At 38.1% G+C, this 24,048-nt stretch overlaps 1 protein-coding gene across 2 annotated transcripts in view; it reads left to right on the top strand.

The window, feature by feature from the left end:
* SPECC1L (sperm antigen with calponin homology and coiled-coil domains 1 like) overlaps nucleotides 1-24,048 on the top strand; it is a 66,487-nt gene that overhangs the window by 27,061 nt on the left and 15,378 nt on the right. For both annotated transcript variants that reach the window (XM_027696716.1, XM_027696717.1), the window contains exons 6-13: nucleotides 2,183-2,256; nucleotides 2,732-2,907; nucleotides 4,671-4,834; nucleotides 6,813-6,904; nucleotides 11,690-11,780; nucleotides 13,670-13,753; nucleotides 15,599-15,755; nucleotides 19,205-19,307. In XM_027696716.1, coding sequence (XP_027552517.1) covers nucleotides 2,183-2,256; nucleotides 2,732-2,907; nucleotides 4,671-4,834; nucleotides 6,813-6,904; nucleotides 11,690-11,780; nucleotides 13,670-13,753; nucleotides 15,599-15,755; nucleotides 19,205-19,307 — 941 coding nt within the window. The remainder of the gene's footprint in view (nucleotides 1-2,182; nucleotides 2,257-2,731; nucleotides 2,908-4,670; nucleotides 4,835-6,812; nucleotides 6,905-11,689; nucleotides 11,781-13,669; nucleotides 13,754-15,598; nucleotides 15,756-19,204; nucleotides 19,308-24,048) is intronic.

Genomic DNA, 24,048 nt, shown 5'->3' with positions numbered 1-24,048 from the left:
TGTGGTTGAAATCAATATTGTTTTGTGAAATGTAGATGTAATTGGCTCCTGCAGTAAACACAAGCAGTTTGCTGATTTGCCAGTTTTGATTATCCTATTCATTCATCTGAACAGTCTCCTTGTTCTTTATTTACCCCAACCTGTAGTTACTTTTCCTTTTATCTCGATCCTCTTTCTTTTCTGTGATCCTTAAAAGGAGGAGACTGGATAATGGAAGAAGTACCTGTCCTACCATGCTGAAAATGTGGGCATGTGGAGGTGGGAAAGATTTGTGTGTGTTAGAGAATTATGGAGGTTGTGGGGATGCAGAAAGGAAAGATTCCACAATGCATCTTCTACTTATTTTGACTACTTGGATTTTCAGGCTATAATTGATGGAAAAGGTGAAATCACTTGTATTAATCCTAATTTCTCACTACATTTCAAATTCAGTTGCAATTTGGTGTGTTTTTCTTTTTTAAAAATCTCTTTGGCTGACTGAGGTGGAAGACTGTTTCCAACAACTGCTGTGGAGTGCTCTGTATTGTTTATGGTACCTGCAGAATATTCAGACCATTGTGTTTTACTTCAAAGCATAAATACATTAAAACTTAATGGTGCGTTTCATATCTCACAAAAGCTCAAAACAATGGCACTACATAAGCTTTAACTCTGGGTGCATTTATAGTTTCTGGTTTGTGGTTATTTTTAGACAGCTTGCTTTTAGTAGTAGAACAAATTTTGTTTTTAAAAACACTTTTTCTTTGAACTTTTTTTAAAAGTCAAAATTAACATCGACTGGATTTTGTTTCAAAATGTGTTTAAAGGAAAAGGCAGGGAGAGCAACCTTTATAACTTTGACCTAAACCTGCTCTCTCAGTGCTGATTTTAGCTTAAACAAGTTGTGTATACAGAGACAAGCTAAAAATTGTAGAGCTTTACTTAAATATCATGGTAGCATGAGATTTGGGTGGCCCACCCTGTCAGGCTTATCTTCAAAGCTTAAAGATCAGTTGGATGCATCTTAAAATGTTCAGTCTTATAAGGAGGAGATAAATACAGAAATATCTTGTCTAATTTTAGTGTTTCAACTTTTCCAAGCCTGAAAGGTTATCGTGTTTTCAGGCCAGCTGAGGTTTATGTCATTCTTGTAAAGAAATTAACTGTGACATTCAAAGCCTCTGTACTTGGGGCTCTTGGGGAAGGATTTTGTTTTGAGCAGCCTAAATGTATTAGGCATCTTCAGTCGTGTTGTGGAAAGAGTATTGCTAATATACAGGAAAAATATTTGTTTCCAGCAGGTCTTGGTATAATGAACCTGAAGAAAAATTGCATTTAATCAGTTGCTCCATCGTTTTTACAGTTTGGAAACAGCTACAGGATACTATAGAAATAAACCATCCTAGAATCCCAGGATCAGTGAAGTGACAGGCTAATTAGAAATTTATGCTGCGTTCTTCCTCATTACTTGCTTAGTTATAAGAATGGAGTAATCAATCACATTGTCCTTGTGTATTGACTAAAGTACCAAATGAATAATAATTGCAGTAGCCAGTCTGTCAGACGCCAAGGGGAGCTGGTGCTGATGGGGCTGTGAACCCTTTTGTGTCGCTGCTGACAGATTTAGGGGACCATCTCTCTCAGAACAGATCTCACAGTCTGTTAGGCCTTGTGCTGTAAATATAGCTTGCTTCACCCTCAAATAGTAGCTTGGTAGACAAGAATGTCAGAGTCTTGGGGTTATAAGTAGAATTTTATCCCCATGGAAGGCAGGGCTGTGAGTGTTATGTCAGCTGCTTTGGGCAGGGAGTAAATTGTGAATCAACAGGCTTTGTGTAGCTTCAGCTTGTTTGAGGAGGGAAAATCCCCAGACATCCATGTTTTCAGAATCCTTTCATGTCAAATTGCTTTCCTGGTTTATTTGTTCTTTGTTATTGCTGTGTCATTTTAATATTGTGAATTGGGATTTGTATAAGAACTGAGTTTGCTAATGCTGTTCCCCTCACCAGACAGAGAATGATGTACCTATTAGCACTTGCTGGCAAATTATTTCTTCTCATACTGTGTTTCTCCAGATGGCTTTGGTTATAAAAATGTATTCTCTGAGTAAGGTTTCAAACGCATTTGCAGGGTTGTCAGTTACTTTTTTTAAAGTAAATAGTCCCTGACTAAGGTCTTACAGAGAATTTGACTTTCTTTCCAGATACAGTTAAAAAACTTCAGGACCAAAAGCATGACATGGAAAGAGAGATAAAGAATCTTCACAGGAGACTGCGGGTAGGTTAAAACCTATAAGTTCACTAAATTGTAAACATAGAATGTCATAAGACCTGCATGTGAAATTGTGAAAAGATAATATGATTAGATGTAATATCATTAAAATAATTATTTCTGAGAGACAGGTATCAGGGGAATATATTTACTAACCTACAGACACTAAGCAATTAACTTCAGAAAAATTCTTATTGTCACAAGCATTGGGCTTAGGAGAAAATGTTTGTGCCTTCCGATGCATAGTTTAATATTAACTTTTTGCCACCTCCACTTTGAACATTTTACTTGCCTTGGAAAAGAAATCCACGATCTCAAATCTAGTTATTTCCAGCAAAACTTCTTGAATTTAAGTTGCAATTTCGGTTATGCCAGATGAGTACCTTTGTCATTCCTGTAAATCGTTTCCTGTAACAGCATAGGAAAAACTATGAACATGAAGGATAACTTTTATTTTTAACTTCAAAATTCTTGCTGGCAGGAGGAGTCAGCAGAGTGGCGCCAGTTCCAGGCAGACCTGCAGACTGCAGTGGTGATTGCAAACGATATCAAGTCCGAGGCCCAGGAGGAGATCGGGGACCTGAAGCGCAGATTACACGAAGCTCAGGAGAAGAATGAGAAGCTCACGAAGGAGCTGGAGGAGATCAAGTCACGCAAGTATGTGAGGGACAGCAGGGAGATGGTCTCCTTGGGCAGGGGGGTACGGTTTTGGAAATCCAGTGTTTTGACTCCAGAAGTTCATAAATCCTCTCGTGAGGATCTGTGTTTCAAGAAGCTGCTTTATCCAGGCTTTCCACGGTCAACATAGGTACACTTTGAAAAGAACAATATTTATTTCTCTATACTGTATACTTAATCCACCCAAGAATATTCAGTTTGGCACTTTCACAAAAACAGATTGAAGCGGAGGATTTGTCCAGTTTAACAGCTAAACATGATTTCACTTCCCTCAGGTGAAAAGCAGGTGGTGTTGGCTTTTCTGTACCATCATTCTGTACCATCATTAATGTTTCTCATTACTAGCCAAGGATTTTGGTATGGTTAAAAACACAGCTGGATTTTTACCTGAGGAGAAACCTTTATCTCATTCTGCATATATCTTCCATTCTTTTCTTTCCACTGATAATTAGAGATGCTTTGTATATAAAAACATTTTAAATAAAAATAATTCAAACCGGGTTGTATTGTGGCTTGAATTAGGTGCTCCAGTTATTTAGAAACTGTTATATGTCTTTCTGAAGCATTTAAGTCCTCAAATAGGAACATCTTAGACAGCACCATTTGAACCCTGACTTCTCTGTCTCTAGGGTTCAAATGCATGTATAGCTTACAATTATAGTAATGATGTGTATATAGTAAACACTTTTTTTCCATGTGGATGAGAATTTTATAGGATGCGTTACATTTAACTCAGCATCCAGTAGGATATGAGATAGCACAGGCTATGGAACTTGGTAAGAACTGATGGTAGGAAGAACAGACTGGTTACACTGAAAGTTGAAAATGATGTGGATGGATGAGTGGTGGGTGTGAGGCATCTTATCTGAAGATCACTAAGCTGAGTAATATGAACAATTCTTACTGTGACACATTCCAACAGAACTGTAGTTGTTCAGTTACTGCTTGCAAGTGAACCTTTGAGGTTGCAGTTGCACTTCTGCAAGTAGAACTGGCTTGCTGATTCCAATCAGTATATAATTTTTTATTTATACACAAGCATCTTTTGACATTTGATTCACTGCAGGCAACTGAATCAGCTTCCTTGGAAGTGATATAGGTACTGTTTTGGAGGGAAGGTATTAGGAAAGTCTGTTACAGTGTCTGAAGGAAAAATCAGTCAATGTGTAATTATTGCAGACTGTAGAAAATAGATTGCTTCAAACAGTTCTTGTCTTGTGAGTGACACTGAAGACAATAGCCATAAATATTCTGTACTAAAAATCTAATTTTTTTATGAAACAGATTTGTATGCTGCCTGAAGATGTATGCCAGAAATGTATTCTTACCTCCTTAGTATTAATTTGAATTGTTTTCCATATATGCAAGTGGAAAAAAAATTCTCCTCTCAGAGATGATTATTTTCAGCTGAAATGGCAAAATCCTTAAGGCTCAATTTTTTTCCATCCATGTGTGTGTGAGAGATAGGAGCAGGAATTAAGCCTTAAATCAAGTATTGATTTGACAGACTTCTCACCAGATGCTAAGCTCTGTTGCTGACAAATAATAAGAATTTACAGTGATAATTTAGGTTGCTAATCTATTTCTAAATTACAGTGGAAAGACAACTGGGTTAATGTAATGACCGATTTGGACCATAGATTTTAATTCAGCTTCAAATTTGTTGATTTTTTTTTTTTTTTGGGACGTCACACGTTCAAATGCTTTTTAAATACCTAAAATGAGCCGTGCATTGATTTCAGGCAGGAAGAGGAACGTGGCCGAGTGTACAATTACATGAATGCTGTGGAGAGAGATTTGGCAGCTCTGAGGCAGGGGATGGGCCTGAGCCGCAGATCCTCCACCTCCTCTGAGCCCACCCCGACGGTGAAAACACTCATCAAGTCCTTTGACAGCGCCTCCCAAGGTGGGTTCAGCAGCCAGGGCAGGGGCTGCACCAAGTCTCCCTTTTGCAGGTATTCACATAGTGGTTAGGATGCGGCACTCTCAGCGCTGCGACCCAGGTTCGATTCCTGGTCCCCCGGGCAGATGGAGCTCGTTAGCCCTGTGAGGCCATCCATCTATGAGAAGGTCACTCTAAACAAACCTACGTCCTGAGGACCTCACTGCCATTGTCCAAGCTTGCTTGGCCCCGGCAGATGAACCTTAGGATTAAAGGGTGGGCTCAGTTCAGCGCAGGCTGTGTCTCACCTAAAAAAAAAATCCATTGCGCAGGCTGGAAAGGTGAAAGACCTTTCCCCAAATCTTCGTTCGCGAAGACTGGCCATTATCCTATCCTATCCTACATGGTCACTTGTGCTGGTTTAGCTGAATCAAAGGTGAGTTATTTCCCTCTGTCGTGGCCTGCAGGTGATGGCTGATACAAACCAACCCAAACTGGGTTGCAGAACAGATTGTTCTCTGCAGTTAAGTGCAAGCATCCCTTTTTGTCTTGTCTTTGTTTTTTTCTTTATTGTCGCATTGCCAGTGACTCATATGCTGGGTGCTTTGATTCAGTGCTCCTGTATATGAGAAATACATAAACACATATGACACACATAATTATAGCTGGCAGCACAGCTGATTTCAGCCTGATTATTAAAATGTGAACTTAATGTACCAAATTAAGCATTCTAAAAGCCAGGTAGTAGCTAGAGCTGAGTTTATTTCTTTTAATAACTTGTATTCTTATGCTGAGAGCACTGATTAAAGTTAAAAGTAAGATCCAGCCAGTAGCACCTATTAAAAGATACAGGGAATATTTTCTAAAATGAAGGGGGTCTCACTGTTGAGACAACAGACTTTACTATAATTCTGATTGTGTGCTGTTATTCTTCTCTTTAGATGAGCAGAATAAGGAATCCAAGTAGTTATCCTGAGATGAGAAACACTGGGTTTTTACCTTTGACTGCATATAGGACCTTGAATTAAAATATTAAAATTAAAATATTTCCCTTGCCAGGTCTTTGGGTTTTGAATTTCATGTACAATAATGTCTCTGTAAGTCTTTGATGTAAAAAAGCCTGGCCTGAAGTAGACTAAGTTGCCAGAGAGACTTACAGACTGCACTATGCACAGCAAAACTACTTGTAATTGCTTATAACCTGAAAGTTTAAGACATAGAAGCATCTCCATGGTTTTGGAGATTCTGTAAATGATTCTATTTCCATGCTTGTTCTCCTTGTTCATAGGTATTTACAGTTTTGTACTTTTCCATTGTTAGTTTACAAGGATTTTTTGCAGTGTTATTGGAAGAAGGTGCTTTATTGCCAGTTAGTCTGGTAAAATGATAAATCCCCTCTTCCTTCTTTTGAATCTTTTATTTCAAGCTAATATCTGCCTCCTTCCTCAGCATTCATGTCTAATCAGTCTGTTAAATAATTACATGACTGATTCACCAATTTAGAATTTGTCTGGTTTTGTACATTTCTAAACATGTTACTCATTTAATCCCAAAATTTAAACTATATAATATCTAGTACTTGTGGACTTTAATTAGAAACTAGAAAGGAGAAGCAGGTGATATAGGTTATCTTTCTTGTCTCACTGGCAGAGCCAGGAGCCTGCTGCTATCTCTTTAATTATCTGGAGATCAGAGAACTAGTAATGCCAGCATTTACATCTGCCAAGGTAATAGTATCCTGCACCTTAGCCTTGTCCACCCCCAGTAAACTTATGCTTTTACTGTGGATGATAGACAGAAAATGAATGTAATTGCAGAGGAGTAAATGTGTAGGCATACTTTGAAATCACTTTTCAGTCAGTTACTAATTGAAATTCTGAAAGATGTGATCTGGTAAAACTTGTAATGTGAAGTACAAGGTGAGGGTTGGCTATAGCAATCTCCTGTTTCACTGCAAAACAGTGCCATGCTCACAATAGCTTTCTTTCTGTGTTCCCCCTAGTTCCAAGCCCTGCTGCTGCCACAATTCCTCGCACTCCCCTGAGCCCAAGTCCCATGAAAACTCCCCCAGCTGCTGCTGTATCCCCTATGCAGGTAGGTGTTTTATGACAGCATTTCATCCTTCTGTGTGAAGAAGAGTGTGTGAAACCACAGGTGGTAACATACAAATATTGGCTGACTTTGTGGGGAAATAACGAGAAAATGTTGCCTTGAGTAGGTAATTACTAAAATGTTCAGTTTAACAAAAGAGTCACTGAGAACCACGTTGAAATATAAGATTTGTCATAATTTGGAAGCTCTCGTTAGATATTCCCAACCATTGCTATTCCTGTGCTACTGAAAATCAGGAAAGGAAAACTATATCTGCATTCCTTAGTTTTAGAGTTGCTGTTTGTCAGTTGTTAGTCCTGTGCCTGGCATGGGAACAGCAGTAATTCCCTTGGGGCAGTGGGCTGAGATCTGTGCAGAATCTGTCAGCAGTCATCAGTATAAATGTATCCCATGTTGCTTGGCCTTTCAATATAGGCCTGACTCAAGAGGAATGAAATAATTGTGAATTTATCTTGGTTCATTTTGTACTGACAGAGTTTGGCCAGTGGGTGGTTGTGCTGTGTATTTTGTCCTGTCCCCTCGGAAGCTTTGTCCACTTGCTCAGCTGCTGCAGGAGCCTGGGTGCACTGAGGTGGCATCATCAGGACTCTGATGTTCAGCTTTGTAGATCGTTGCTGGTTTTATCATCTCACTTGCTGTGTGAAGTAAGATTTTGGCAAAAGCCAAAAAATTTAAGGAAGAGGTAGATGGGACCAGATTTATAAAGAAAAACCAAAGAATGTACTATGTGTTGTGCTCCTTTAATATCAGTAATTCTCCTGTTGCCTTCAAGATATTGCTAACCATAAGTTCCAAAACTTGATTTTTACTGTAGGTCAGTGTAATGTTTTGGTAATAAATTCTCTCTGTGTGAACTGAGGACTCTATATCCATAATAGCTCTTAATCCTTAAGGAACAGTACCTGGAAGAGATTGACTATTCTCCTGTGCTCAGACTAGTGCAGCTTTTATTCATTTAAGAGTGAATTTCATGAAACAAATAGGTAGCCCTAAAGCAAAGGGAAAGAATTAAATGTTTTTTTGGGGAGAGCTTCTGCTACTTCTTGCAGTTCAGTCACTCTTGACAGCAGTTTTCTAAATTAGTTAAATGTGAAACGTTCTCTGACAGATGCTTTGTTCCTATTGATCTGTCTTTATATTTCTGTTTATTTCTGTGCTCTTGTAGGAGGAGGCAGACTTAATCTCATGCTCTAAAGGGCTAAACCAGAGCTTTGGCAGACAGAAGACTTTTCGATGAAGCCTAAGGCTTGGTTTCACTTTATTTACCTGTAAATTAACCATGAACCAAAGTAATCTCTCAGAATCCTGCAAACCTGCATGGTTTTGCAGCTCTTGTTTGATGATCTCGATCTGCCAGGATTACTCGAATTTTGAATTCACCTTCTGCTATAGAACCAAGTCATTAACAGCTGGGTACTCATTAGTGGGAAGCATTGCCTGAAAAACAAAGGGGGGGGGTAAATGAAAACAGCTCCTATTGTCTTTTTGAAGATAGGTGGATTTCTTGAAAGTGTTTCTAATTACTGAGAAGGCAACTGGGTTTTGTGACCTCAATTAAGTAAATTGCATTTAAAGAATATTTTCTGCTCAAGAGAGAAGGGATTCGGGTTCAAACTGATGTTCATCATCTCTTCTTTGTTTTCATATTAGTACCTTGTTTTCTGCTGTTGTGTTCTATGCGTTTTTTTTAACAATTTTTTGTCTGTGTTTCTGCTCTCTTGCAATTCTAAAGCAAGATTATGATAAGTAATCACTATAAGCTCCCACCTTACAGAAGTCATCCAAGGTTTAAGGTCTTGAAGAAAGGTGGAAGGGCTGATCTCTGTATGGGTGTTGAATTGCTTATTATCATTTCTCTCAGTTGTTTTTAAATGCTGTCACAGGGGAAATATTTACACGGGCACCTGCTGAGACAGTGGCACAATTTTGATACTATGATGAGGTGGATTGGTTGCAAAGAAGATTCTCCAAGTGCAGATGCATCAACATGTGCTTTTTCTTTGTGTTGGACTGTCATGAATTTCCTCAGTCTTGAAGAGGTTTTGTTTGCTTGGTTTATTTTTCTTTACAGTAATATGTGTATGTACGAGGAGGTACATTCTTGGATATATTTTGCAACTGAAAACAAACAGACAAAACCCCTTCTGGCTTCAGGTCCAAGCCTGCAGTGGAACATAGTTGTGTTTTACTATGGCTCTTAGCAGTACTGCAAAACAATTTAGGGAGAGAGGTATGAAGAGAATGCTCTTCAGAATGTGCAAACAGCCCTGCTGGGTCAGCTCAGAGCTTAGCTGGTCTGGAATGCCACAGCCAAAGTGGATGCCTGGGGAGGAATATGAGGACAAGGGAGTATCTCCTGCTTTCCCTGGGTACGTTTTTTCATTTCATAGCTGGAGGACTCTTAAAACAGAGGTGGTTTCAGATTTACTGGGCACCACTCCTGGTTTGCTTTAAGTATATAAACTTCCAGCTCCAAGCAATTTAGTGTCAGGGAATTCCATATCTTAACTAGTTAATATGTGGAAACCTGTTTGTTCTGAAATGTGTAGGTGCTCCGACGTGAAGGTCGGACTGAAGTGCAAAGTGATCGGGAATAGGTACCTGGATAGTGCTTGAAGGTCATATTTCCTTCCAGAGCTGACAACAGACACAGGGATGAAGAGTCAGAAGCAAAATATTTGAAGGGACTAGTCCGTCCTGCCACAGTTCTTTCTCGAACTGGAAGTGTCTCCCAGAGACTTGTGCTCTGCTGCTAACACTCCAATGATGGCAGGTGGAGCTGGATAAGCATTAGCGGGTTCATTTTCCTCTAGTCTGCAGGGTGTTGTCATTGTGTTACTTGTGGGAGCTTTAAGATCTGTAATAAGGAACTAACAACAGTGCAAGTGAGCCCTGTCTGCAGTGTCAACAGGAGCAAAGAGACAAACGGTTTTATAACAAAGAGACAAGACCAATATGCAGCGAGTTATCAGTTGAGTAATACAACCACTTTCTGACAATACCCATAAAGGATGTTTGGTTTAAAGTGATATCCAGAAGCTGAGAAAGTGATAAAGGTGTGTATTTATGCAGCTCTGTATATACCTTTGTTTCCTGCCTGAAGCTCTGTACTCCCCTGTCGCTGTACTGACAGTCCCAAAGCTGACCAAAATGAGATATTTTTCTTTTAACCTCATTATCTAACTGTTGTTGCTGTTTGCTGGGATGGGGGGATGCAGTGAACTGGCCTCAGTTTGAGACCTTGTCCTATACTTAGGAAATGTCCTTTTTTTTTTTTTTTAAGAAGGTGACAGGAACTTTAAAGACAATGTAGGTTTGAGATACCAGCTCTTAGGGGAAGCTGTTGTGGACATTTCTGTGCATGGCTCACTATCACAGGTGCTTTCATCTGGAATTTGAAGGTATAATCTTTGTAGTGTATGTGCAAGACATTTGATATATGAAGTGATGAAACTCTTCATTCTGTATGTTGGCAGTTGTTTTCTCCATTTGATTTCTAGCACAAAACCATAACTAGTTCGACTCGAAATGATGGATAAGTGGCCCTGTAATCCTACCTGTGCTTCAGGATCCTGCAAAGTATATACTGTTAACTTAACAATTTTGGATTTCTCTGTCCTGCCTACATAATTTGGCATGAGAAACATCTGACCTTTAGTATTTTATGAAGATAAGACTCATTTAACCTTCTCATCTAATCTTGGGCCAGATGGAAAGCTGAAGGAGTTTTCAGGATAAACACATTAGTGGACTGATTATGATTAAATATTGGAATCTAATAGAACAGGGTGTATAAAGAGTGAACTGTAATTTGCAATAGGCTCTTTGCAATGATTAATTTAAAATAATTGTGGACTATCCTCCAAGAGTCTTCAGCCACTGAGCCTGAGTTTCAGTAACTGTAAGGGTAATTACTGCATTGTACAGTTCACTTATGTGAGACTAAAATGCTTATTTGGGTCCTGTTCAGTGCTTACTAAATTGTGTGTGTGAGTCTTAACACAGCTGTGAGCATGTACATGCACTGTAAGGTGCTAGAAGCTGTGGATTGCTAAATATTTTACATAAAGCTTGAAAAGAAAATATTCAATTCATAGCTGGTTTAGAGCAGAACAGAAATTAAAGTGATCTGAGCAGAAAACAAATATACTTGAATTTTATCACATATCTGACAAATACTAAACCAATTGTCTCTCTCCAATTGTTTCCAAAGCATCTCAGTTAAGTAGGTGGGGAACAGAAGCTCTTGACATTCTGAATAAAGCCTGAAAAAATTTTTTTCAATAGTTTTTCTTAGCAAAGGGTACTTTGTGTCACTATACCCAATACACCATTCTCCCATCTTTCCAGGAAAAAGCACAGAGCTGTAAAGGTTTATATTAATAACACAAATCAAGCACTAAAACCTTGGCTATATATAGGGGGGTTTATTAGTTTAAATAAACACATCTAGTTTAATCAGAACAGGTTTGTTCAAACAAAATACAAAAGAAGGTGAATGTTATTACAAAAACTGTGCGAGAATTCATAGCCTTGATTTGCAACGTTGGTCTGAGGAACAGGTTTCAATTTAAAGAAATAAGTGTTACAATATCAAGGCATAGTGTGTATATCAGATTGGCAAAAGCATTTTAAAAGATTTCTTTATTTTTTAGTTCTTTTGAGTTAGTACTTAATGTAGTATCTGAGTGTCTAAAACTGATTCTGACATTCCACATTTGGTTTTACCTTCAAATTATGTTTGACACAAGTACTTTTCCATTTCAGAGGCATTCTATAAGTGGGCCAATCTCAGCTTCAAAACCCCTTGCTACCCTGACAGACAAACGACCAAGCTATGCAGAAATTCCTGTTCAAGGTATTGATTCAAGTTCATTCCAACTTTGTTTTTAGCAATGCTATTAATGTTTTTTGTGTTTTTTTAAATCGTTTAGTATCCAAAGCCATTATCATGTTATGTCCTTTTTATTATCAAAATATCTTCCCAGTATCGTAGAATATCTCGTGTTCAAGTTCTTATTACTTGTTTCTTCACATGTGGTTGCATAACATGAAGATAGGGTTTTTTTTTCTGAATTTTCTACAAAACTATGTTTGCATACTGATAACTTGGCATTATTCTGTCAGTTTTTAGTGTGTGCATAAACTAAGATCACTTGTAAAATCAAGATAAGATAATCTCAGGGACATGTGTGCAGCTGTCTTCCAGATATTAAAAGTACCCACCTGGGGTTATGTTATTTATTGTGTGGTTGAGGGTTTTTTCATCCCCCAAAATGAAACAAGGATGATGGCTGGCATTGCCTTGCATGTGAATAGTAAAATATAAACCTATTATTGAATCTTCAGGAGCCAGATGAAAAATTGAATGGAATTGAGTGTTGATTTATCTATTTCCCAATATTTCCCTGTTCTGTGAACTTTGTTTTGTCTCTCAAAACACTGCTCACAATGTGCTCTTCCTGTGAGAATGAATGGCTATCATGTGTTGGGTGTAGCTCTCTGATTTATGCCTGCTTTAGGGTTTTTTTGTGTGTAGATGTTTCTCACGATAATCCCCATATGACTCCAGGCTGAATATTTCCTCTCAATTTGGTATTCCTGAGGTCTGATGTTTTGTAAAGGGTTGGGTTTTTTTTCCTTTGGTAGCACTTCATAATAGTCTGTATGTGCCAGATTTCCTTCTTGCTTTTGTTGAATCCATATTGAGGTTATTTGTACAATGCAGCTGCAGTTTTAATTTTAGAAACTTTGATATTTTTAGGAATATTGAAATGCCTTTCCAAGAAGATAATTCAGGATTCTTTAATTGTTTCAGAGTTCATGGGTAGACATAAGCTTAAACACAAAGTGTGTAGTATGTTTTACATGGCTCTTGTGTTTCCCTTAGAGCCAGTGAATGCAGGAGCAGGACTGGGTTCCAGTAGTGACTGTGCCAGACAGAATTCCTGTTTACAGCCAGAGAGATGTATTTTTAATGTATTTCTTATGTCACGTTCTCAGTTAATAAATGGGGTTTCACTTTTTTTCATCCTTGTTCTTAATTTCCATGGGGTTTAATATTCAAATTACCGCCTTCTAAGAGGTTTTTCTTAGGAATATGTAAACCTTTTGTTTGCAGTTTAAAGGTTTATTTGAAGGAATATTTCATAATAGGAAATAGTTTTGATTTGCTGCTACAGAAAATGAATTTTGTGGTGGACTTTTTACTCATTGGCAGGAGGCAGAGCTAATCTTTCCATACAGTTTGTGAAGGCACCTTTTGGGCTCTGCTGCATGGAGGAGGCAAGGAAAAAAATGTGTGGCTTCATTTAATAATAAAATAATAAAAAGCCCCCACAAAACCCCAACCCAACAAACCAGAGGGGAACAAAAAATCACTTGAGGGACAAAGCAATCTGCTTTACCAGTACACATTGTTGAATATTGAATATTTGTGGCCATGTGCTAAATGGGGCTTCCTTTCTTAGCCTTTTGGTTTAAAATCCATTTTTTATAGACCAGGGGAAGTGGGTTAGCAAGAAGCCTTAGGGAACAAGGATTAAGAAACTCGTGCTGTATTCATAGTGCACTTCCCTGGTAATGAGCAATTTTAGGCCTTCCCTTTCTTACAGATAAAATCAATTGCTCTCACTAAAACAACCAAACTCGGGCACTGGTGGACAATGTTCCTGACTCAAAGCTAAATGTCTGACATTGGACTGGAATCCTCAGCAATGATGTTCTCTCTTCTTTTGCTTTGTCCAGAACATTTGTTGAGAACATCCTCTACCAGCCGACCGGCGTCCCTGCCAAGAGTACCTGCTATGGAAAGTGCCAAAGCTATTTCTGGTAATACCACGTTTTTTAGATGATTATTAAAATAAGGAACTCTCTTTCAACACTGTACTTACAGATCTACTTTATTTTGCCAAGAGAGAACATTGATCAAGATCTTGTCAAAAAACCCCTCTATTTGGATATTTGGAGTAATTTATTTTTCACGTTTTCTATTGAAGTATTTTTGGGGAAAGAAACTGAAGTCTAGTGGTAGAATAACATTCTATTTTATTACTTCAAGTGGAACTGAAGAGATTCTTTTTTCCTAATTGTTTGTCAAGTGTCCTTAGTGTTGCCGTGCAGACTTCCACCAACATGTCAGATGGATGAGTGTGAACCATGCATGGGACAGTTGACTTCTATGTCATCTTTCCTTGTGTTACAAATAATTTTGGTGCATAAGATATGTGTGAAGGAAGAAACTCTTTCTGACTGTTGCTTTTTAGTGCATGCATGTAGGATTTTTGGGGGTTTTTTGAGTGAGGCAGAGAAGCATTATTATCCTTTTCTAATTAAGCAATTCTGTTTTTGTTTGTGGAAAGAATTATTGTTAATGGCTTAAAACAGAAGGATTATTCTTTTTAAGTGACAAATACATTATTATCCATTATCTAATGCATAAAAATGTTTTCACTTATTACCTGCTAGTAGCAAAACTTCTACCCATTCTGTAGGACAAAAAGAATGTTTGCAGTGAGTCACTTTAAATGAGTCCATTTTGTGAGTGGCATAACCTTCAAATATTCTTCAGTACTGCCAATGATGGTTGCTGCACATTTGACGTTAACTTTGGATTTAAAAAACAATAGACTTGCTTAGTACAAGTTTATGTAGAGTGTTAGTTTACTATCAAGCTGTGTAAACTGATACCTCAGTATCAACAAGGGCTTCTACAAAACAAATCTTTATAAATTATAACACGAAGAGGGTGATAATATAAAATGGTATGTTGTATAAACTAAGCAGAATTAATTTGAGAGAAATAATTTTTAAAAAACACCTACCTTTGAGTAAATGTTTACAAGAAGATGTGTTTTAGATAGTTTTTATTTGTCCTAAAATCACAAACTTCTTGTGTCTGGTACTTACAAATTGATGTACTTGCCTCCAGGTCATTAGAAAATGATTTATGTGGAGAGTTGCAAATCTTTGATTTGCACAAACATAAACAATGGTGATTATTTAGGTATAAAGGCAAACCTCCTACTTTTAACTGGAAACTTTTCCATGTAGAGAACATGTCACCATTCCAGATTTGGTTTTACAGAGTACAATGCTTGTGCTTTCATTTGAAAGAAAAATTGTTTCCTTTGATAAAATGAAGCAAGCTCTGTGGAATGTGGCTGAATGGACTCAGGTCAATGCTTGATATACTTGATGATATATAGTAATGTCCAGAAATCATGTGCATGCCAATTCTTCATTAAAATTAAAGGGAAATAAACCAGATGCCATCTCTAAACTCTTTGGGGTTTCTTTTTTCTAAACTACTTGAAGCTTCCCTGTGTATCTACATGGGCTAGAGAAAAAGAAATGTTTTGGTGTTAAAATTCCTTCTCATTCATTAAATCCTTCAAATAGAAGTAGTGATACTCCTTTTAAGATACATTATCAAATTCTCTTTGCTTCAAGATACAGGCTTGATCAGAAATGTTGGTAGGGCAGACTAGATCCTTGGTATTTCCAAAGTGCAAAGTACCAAGAAGAAATGCTGAAACCTGGTGTTGGATGTAGGTTTTTATGCTTGATTTCTGAACTAATGCTTGTTTAGGAGCACGAATAAGTTTTTGAAAGTTTTTATGCAAATGAAATATGATAAATATAAAGAGATAAATATATGGGCCTTTCCCCCCTTAGTCTCTCGAAGAAGTAGCGAAGAAATCAAGCGGGATATCAGTGCACCCGACGGAGCATCTCCAGCTTCTCTCATGGCAATGGGCACCACCTCACCACAGCTGTCCCTCTCTTCTTCTCCTACAGCATCAGTCACCCCTACAACCAGGAGTCGAATAAGGTAAAAATCCCTATTTGGGGTAAATTCCATATCTGTCTGCACACATCTGGTGTACAGTATTGGTGCTGAGACTGCAGACCTTACTGCTCCCCAGACAGTAATGATCTTCACTAATCTCTAAGAGCTTCAGAAAGATTTTTCTGCAGCTCAGTATTCGTTTTAAAAGTTAGGCATTTTAGAATGTGTGAGTTAATATCAAAACTTTATGCTCCACTAGAAAACCAAGCTAAGTCGTGTCAGTAAATAATAATACCAGTTCAAAATACCATGAAGACAAACTCAAGAAGTGAGTTTACAGCATGTAGAGCAGATCATCAGTGTCTTGGGCCCAGGGAGACCATGTGATAGACCTTCTGTAATCCCAGCTGAAGACAAAAAGCAGCAGCATGCCTACATCTTAATCCCAGACACTGGCAACTCTTCTGAATAGCCATGAGTGAACGGGCCTGGATTATTTGTCCCACAGATGGAATCATAGTGCAAGTCTGAGTAACAAATGGCCAGACAGCCTCCTCTGGTTAGTAAGACAAAAAGATAAGTCTGTGATAAATTTAAAACTTTTTGTATCTGCTGTGCTATCAGTCAGAGAACTTCAAAGTGTTTAATCCTCGTGGTATCCAAGTGAGGTATGTCCTTAGCCCTGCTTCAGAGATTGGGAATCTGGCAGACAAAGGTTAAATGACTTGCTCCAGACCATTTCTCACAGGGCTTCCTGACAAAGCTTTTGTGCAGCAGAAATGTGAAACCCTTAATGTTCAGAGACACTTGCAGTATTTAATAACTACAGCATAAAATTCTGAAGTTATTTAAGCTGTGGGTGCTGTTGAAAGGGATTTCCCTGAAATCAGCTGAGACAGGCCTCAGTGCAGCCCTCCTTTCACTGTGCAGAAATTTATTTGAGTTTGGATCTGTGGGTTCTTTACTAGCAACAATTAATGCTGTGTGTGCTAGCACCTAAATTTAACCTAAAATAAATAAAAAACCAAGACTAATACATCTGTGCATGGACTTTGAACTGCCAATGTATCGAGTTGCATTGATGGCAGCCTGCAGACTGTGGCAAATCCATGACATGTCAGTGTGAAATTGTGCAGTTATAATTATGAAATCATTACTGTGCAGCCCAACCACTTCCTGCAATGCTCAGTACTACAGAAGACTTCCTGGGCTCTGCAGCAGTGGAGGTGTGGTGATGAGCGTGGTCTTTAAAGCCACCCTCAGAATGTCACTGCTGGACTTCAGTTTATGTGACCAGCTTTCTCTGTTTTCCCTTACTTTTTCCTAGAAGTTGCTGTAAAATGCACAGTTATTGCTGTACTTCACTAAAACAAATACTTGCAGTTTACTGTTCCCTGTTCTGATTAAAACTTTGTTGGCTCTTTGATTTGGATTATAGTTGAGCTAATATACTAACATGTAAGATTTATATGTCAAACCATTTCTCATTGTCTCCATACAACTTAATGCTAATTTATTTTCTTCAGCAGTGTTTTCATAACTGTGAGAACCTGATATAAACCATGTGCTCTTACTGGAATTTGAGAACAGGCTGTACAGCTCCCTCATGGCTAAACAGTATGTTTAGCGTAAAGAGAGAGGGAGCTTTTCATTTGAGTTCTTATGTTGTCCCAAATCTCTGTCCTTAAGTTTTCATAGTGTTGCATAATCCTCATTATAGATTGAATATGCAATCCCATTGTTATTTGTTTCAATCACCAATGGAGAAAATACACCACTTGTTGAAATCTGTACTGATTTAAGAACTGAAGTACAGACTTTCGTGAAGCATCTTTCTGGCTGTGGGGTGCCTTTGGAGTTTAGATACAGTGACCTATTCAGATAATGTATTTATTTCAGACTTAAAGTACACAATAAGTGACTTCCTTGTTGTGTTAAATCTCTGAGATGGGCATTTGGGTTCAAAGGCTCATAGTGCCTTTCTGCATCAAAGATAGGAGTTACTGTTTCCTGTTTATTGTTCTGCTGTGCATATATTTTCACAGATACTTCAGCTGTTACCTAAGCAACTTCGAGATCTTGCCATCTGTATGTCAGTGAAGACTGGCCAAGCAAATTGCAATACATGTACTTAAGATTAGTGCCTGAGAACATTTCCTTGTCTGTTGGGACATGTTGTCTTCTTTTATGCTTTGAGCAACAGATGCTGATCCATGGAACAGTCTCTGGTGTTCTGTTTGAAGCACACATGCAGGAAGGAATCCACATTCCCTGGATGCTTTCTTTTCCCTTAGCAGGACCTGGAGTATTGCTACCTGTACATCTGCAGCAGAGTGCACTGGTGATATTCTGCATTTCCACATTCCACTCCTTTTTCCAGTCACCAGATGGGTTGTAAAGAAAGAAAGTTGAAGATATGAGAGTGAATATATACAATCTCTGTCTTTTTGGAAATTGGCAGACAGAGTAACTTAGAGTATCATCTCTGTGGTTGTTGTGACAATCATGCTTACACCTGCATAGAATTCTTTAAAAATGTCAGATGGAGAAGTCTTTGCAGTATAGGTTCACTGATAACTATCTTATTTTAATTTTCCAAGTGGAAATTATTAAAAATAAAATTAAAAACAACTGCTGGCACACTTTACATGCAGTTACTAAGGTCCATAAGTGGTATAACATCTGCTCAGTAAAAGACTGTTCATTAAAGTATCTATAGAAATACTGAATCTTGTAACTAGGCCACTGGAGAAGTATTAACCTCTATAATATATATTTTTTTAATGTTAAGAACTAATTTCTAAACACTGGTAAACAGATGTTTGTAATGTAAGACTCACGAAAACATGGCCAGCTTAGTTATGATTGTTCTTTTGTTCCCCAGTCTTTTCTTAAAAAACAAAATTACTTAAGATAGCTTGACATACTGGAAGTGAATTTAATTGATAGCTTTTATTGTGCTAATACATCAAATGGCAGATCAGCCTACATAGATCTCCCCCTTCTTTTTTTGAGAACTCTAGATTTCAGACAAATGTTCTGTTAATAACAAAGTGCTGCTCACAGGCAAACTTCTTGTTTCAAGGTGACATTTGTAATCAGCCATGAGATGCAAAGGTGATAGCATCAGTTTATTCTCTTTCTAAATACAAAATAAAGTCACTTGAGTTACCTTAATGGTTCAGGCCGGAAGTTACAACGTTGTGAGTTTAATTTTCTGAACTCTTAGAAAGAAATATCATTGAGCTTGAAAGACCTGGTAAAAAAAGCTTAAAGGAAAGAGAAGGATGATTTGCTAAGGAAAAGATTACTCCAAACTAACTCTGCAGTCTTCTGCAGGTGTTTCTGTGTGTTCTGTTTTTCAGTCAGTAGTGCTGTATCCTGCTACTTCCACTGTGACAGTCATTTGTCCTTCTGTTTCAGCCTTTACAAATCTGTATTTCTGTTGCTTACACTGTCAGCTCTAAGTTGCACTTCTGCCTCGTTCCTAGGGAAGAGAGGAAAGATCCCTTGTCTGCCCTAGCAAGAGAATATGGAGGATCCAAGAGAAACGCTTTGCTGAAGTGGTGCCAGAAGAAAACAGAGGGATACCAGGTAACTGCAGAGCTGGTTAACGTAACGTACTTGGAGCTGCAACTCATTGGAGCCTGCCCGTGGAATAAAACAGGCTGCTCCACACTTGACTGCATAGATTGCAGTGGCCCTGGCATGTCCTGTACTCTCTTCTTGGAACACATGCTCCCAGTCCTGCCCTGACTAACACTAATAACTGCTCAGTCACTTTGCTCCACGCAGTAACTGCTTTTTCTTAAGGGGGCAGCTGTCCTCTCATTGAGGCACTTGAGGTCAGCCTTTCACAGGTTGCACTTTTGAAACTGTAGCCGAAACTCGAGCAACTTAAGGTTTAAATTAATGTTTCCCAAATGGAGCTAGAGTACCGTTTCTTGATAGGTAATTAGCATAGGGTTTTTTCTTTTTGATCTCTGAATGTGCTCCCAGTTAGCCTCTATTTAGGGACAGTTTGTTTTGTGAAGGTGCGTTGTCTTGCATTTTGAACTTGGCTTTCTACTGCAGTTGCAGACTTTTTTTTTTTCCATTTAGTCCAAGCGTTATCAGAAGCCAAAAGAACCAACAAGATAGCTGTCCAGAGCTCTCCTGATTACATTATTTTTTCAGAAGAATAGTGGCTTCAGCAAACTAAACCAGGATGTTAATAGTCTGACCATGATGTATTTGTTTGGTTAACTTGTATTGAAAGTGTTTGGGTTCCCAACACAATCCTCAGTTTAAGAATTTTACTCTTTCCATGACTTGAGCCTCACAATGCAGGAGGAAGTTGAGAGCTGCATAACAGGATGGTCACCCATCCATAGGAAAAGTCGTGTTCAGTACAATGGACAGGCTGGGATATAAAGCCCTCCCCTTCTTCCTGTGGCACGTCTAGTACTAAACTGGGCTATTCCTGAGGATAAGCAGCTTTGTGGAAAGAGCCTTTCTCCTTCCCCACTTTTTGTAAAAAGGCAGGATGTTATATTTCTTTATAAATCCTCTAACTAAGTGCAAAAATATTTTCCCCTATTGTCTTGAAATGAAAGATGAATTTGACAGCTTCATTAATCTGGTTAGGAAGAGTGATAGATATTATTCCAAACTTTTCATTCCACAGTTGTGTGCACATGCAAGAGCATGCTTCTGGTTCTATAAATTGCTGCTTATAATTCCTGGAGGTGTAGAAAGGTTTTATATAGGTTTTGGGACTTACTGTACTTGCTTCAAAACCTGCAGTGTTGTACTGAGAAAGCACAGCATGGAGCATCTGCAGAGCCAGTGGATGCCTTCCTTGAAACTGTAAGATAGTATCAGGTTATATTAAATTACTTCTTGGAGAAGAATGTATTTTAGTTTATGCACACTCATTTTTCATTTCTTTGTTGTACAGAATTTGATTATTTTCAGCATCCCCTGAAATTCAGTTCTGGTTGAACACCATGTTAGTGGAGTTGTAATGTTTTAAACATATCAAACACCATATTCATTGTGAACATTGCTTATCCATCTTTCTGGCATCTCAGCAATGTTATAATATAAATACCAGATAAGGCTCTTTTTATTTTACAACTATGTGGATTCAAAACTGACAAGCACTAAACAAGCATCAGAATAATGATGCTTCCTCATTCATTCCTACTTAAGGTACTCAGCTCTCTTCTTCCTTTCCTGTCAGCCAAATATTGACAGGATACCATCTTATTTCCAGCTCCTCCTGGTGTCTTACACACTGCCACAGTTATATCCAATCACTGATTTCTGTCCTTTTTCCAATTTAAATCAATGTTTATTACCAATATTATTCATTTAGCTGCGAATATCACAGGTTAAAGGAAAGGTACTTGCACTTTGAGTCTGTAACAAGTTCTGAAATGACCTGGGAGAGTTTAACTGTGATTTGGAAGCAAGGAAAAGAGAAACAAAATCTTAGAAGCCTTTTGTTTCAAAATAATTCTTTTGTTAATTTTGTCCTATTCATATTAAACTACCAATATTTAAGTAAAAGTCAGCCCTGTAAGACAGTATTTTTAAAGTATGTCTTTGCCAGCATGGAGAGATGTGTTTACTTCTTCATCAGTTGTCAACAATAATCACCTTTTTGGTCTTGTTTTCTCCCTGTCACCTGGAGGTGATGCCTCACAGCTGTAGGTTTTTATGCATAAATGCATGTAAGATATTTATAGAATTATTTCAGCTGTTGGTGTTTACAGGGAAGCTGGAACCATACACATTGAGTTAAAGCCCCATTTCTAACAGAGCCCTGTTTGCTCCTGGCATTGTTTTACCTTTCATTCCTGAGTTTATATTTTGCACTGGATAGTGGAAAATAGCTGATTTGTGGTTTCCACATGGACTAATAAATGGTAATCACAAAGACAGCCAGATACAAATCTTAATTTCTACAATTTTATTGAGAGTGTACAGAGTTGTAGGTGAGTGGCTTAGAATGTTAAGCACCAGGTACAATGTAATTGGCTTATACTAATTAATGACAGCAGCCTATGATTGAGTGGTACTGCCTTCATAGGGCAGCTGTAGTTCTTGAGCTGCTCTTTATTCCATGTGTTGAAAATACTAAAGAAGAAAAAAACAAGCAACAAAACACACCAAAGTCTGTGCTGTTGCAAAGGGGAAAGGTTTTCTTTGTTCAAAGGGTACTTGTGGAGAATGCAGCACTACATAATTGCCTGGTACAACTGGTATAGTTTTTGTCTGCTCAAGTAAAATGGAAGAAGAATAACTCCTGCTCTCCTATCCCCTCTAGGAAATTACTTTCAAGGTTTTTGTAAAAAGTCATAGGTATCTCTGCTGGAGAAGCTTGAAATTCTGTGAATGCTAAATAAGTCAAAGATGATAGGGTGGTGAAGCTCTAATTTCAGTTTGTTACAGTGGAATAAACCCTGTTAAAAATACTATAATAAATTACTTCATTGTGCACTTCTCTGCATTTATTCAAGCAAATTTGGAGGGGAATAAATGAATAGTCATCTTGAAATGTAGTTGTTAATATTTAACTGTGCTCCAAATGTTTTTTCAAGAGTACCTCAATAAAAAAGTAAGATTGATATAGCCGATGAAAGTAAGAGAAATTGTTACTTATGTAAAAACCTGTATGGCTTCACCTCTTACTGTATTGTAGCTTTTAATATGCTGTCTGAATGTTGTTTGCAAGCAGAATTTCTCCTTGAAGCATAGGTTTGGGGGATGGTGATCTGCAGAAGGTCAGAGCAGAACTGGCAGCAGGCAGGTTCTGTATTAACTCCCATCTAGAGCCTGTTCAGTCTAGACAGTGTTGCACTCACTGAGTTACTGAGCTTCATTATATTCCAGGCTGAACAGACCTCTAAGCCATGAAAGAGGAGAGCTGCTCTCTTAAGATAAGCATTTAGATAAAAGAAAAGCAAATCACCTTTAGTTTTCAGCTGAACAGGCACAAAATACTTGAAATCTCCTGGTGTGTTAGCTTTGCTCGGGATCTGACACAGCTTCAGAGCACAGGGCCAAGTGCTGCATTTTCCAGAGGAGAGAATCCTCGTGGCTCCTCTAAAATATGTGCAGTGTCATAAAACTGTCATAAATTCCAGATATCTTCAAAGCAGAAAGTAATCCCAGCCAGCTGTTATGGAGCATTTACCCTGGCTGGAGCACAGCTACTTTCATTTTGAGTACCCAGCTAATAAAAGTCCCCAAAAGGATGTGAGCATGCATACTTCATGTTGAAAGAGGACCAATAAACAGGATACACACATCCCTACCCATTCTTATCTCCAGCAGTATTTCAATTTGTTTTCCATTTTTGTCAGCATTCTGAGAGATAATTCACTTCCAGAAGTCTGACACCAAAAAAAGCAATTGTCACAAGATAGCAACAAGAATAGACTAAATTTATTTTTGAACTTTCTTTAAGCTTTCCACACTTCCTAAGTACAGTTACTCTTGGTGTGGCCTTGTAGTACCTGTCCTCTATTTCATGCAGTGCTGCTTTCTGCTGGAAGGGCCACCTAATTTTTGCCACCTATACAGCTCAAACCTACATGTCTTACAAAACATTTAAGGCTGTGCTCAATGCACCTTGAAATCAAGCAATGATTTCATTAGTGCTCAAGCAATAAGTGTAGAATAACAAAACTAGAGGTAAAAGATGGTTCAGGTTGCTTTTTTTTTAAAACTTGTCTTTATCAACACCAGGCTGGGTCATATTCTACTCAAATATTACATTGATTTTTAAAAGCACACACAAAAAGGACAAGACTGTGCTTATGAAAACCTGTGCTCAAATACTGACTCCAGGGTGTGCTTTCCCTGTGCTGTCTGGTTGATTCATCAAAGCAGTCAGGCTGCCAAAACACTTCACTCCTTGGTTTAAGCTCTGATGTTTTAGCCAAAAATTGTTGAGTTAAGGAAGGACATGTTTCCTTTCTGTGTTTGGATTGGATTCTGATACAAGAGAAATGTCAACTCGTTAGACTTAATTATGACAAAATTTAGAATAAATTATGAAGCTGTCTGTACCTCTTAAGTGCTTCAGACATTAATGTCTGAAGCTATTATTGGATTTTGTGAGAATAACTCCTGCTTTATGGTTTCCTTTTGTGCCCAAACAGAAAAATAACATGCCTTTGGTATGGAAAGAAACATTAATGGTCAATGTTGATGGATTTGATTGTCTATATTTGATATTTACTGCCTTTTCAGAAGCTGGAAGTGAAGGGGCAGTAGTTGGGACTGCTGCTAAGCCTATTCCAGAAATACTTTTATGTTCTCACCTACTGCCAGAAGTACTGAT

The sequence above is a fragment of the Neopelma chrysocephalum genome, unplaced genomic scaffold (genome assembly GCF_003984885.1).
Source record: "Neopelma chrysocephalum unplaced genomic scaffold, ASM398488v2 Primary Assembly neopelma1_116, whole genome shotgun sequence".
NCBI classification, from domain to species: domain Eukaryota; kingdom Metazoa; phylum Chordata; class Aves; order Passeriformes; family Pipridae; genus Neopelma; species Neopelma chrysocephalum.
Note: the sequence above shows the minus strand (reverse complement) of the source record. Positions and strands in the feature narration are given on the sequence as shown.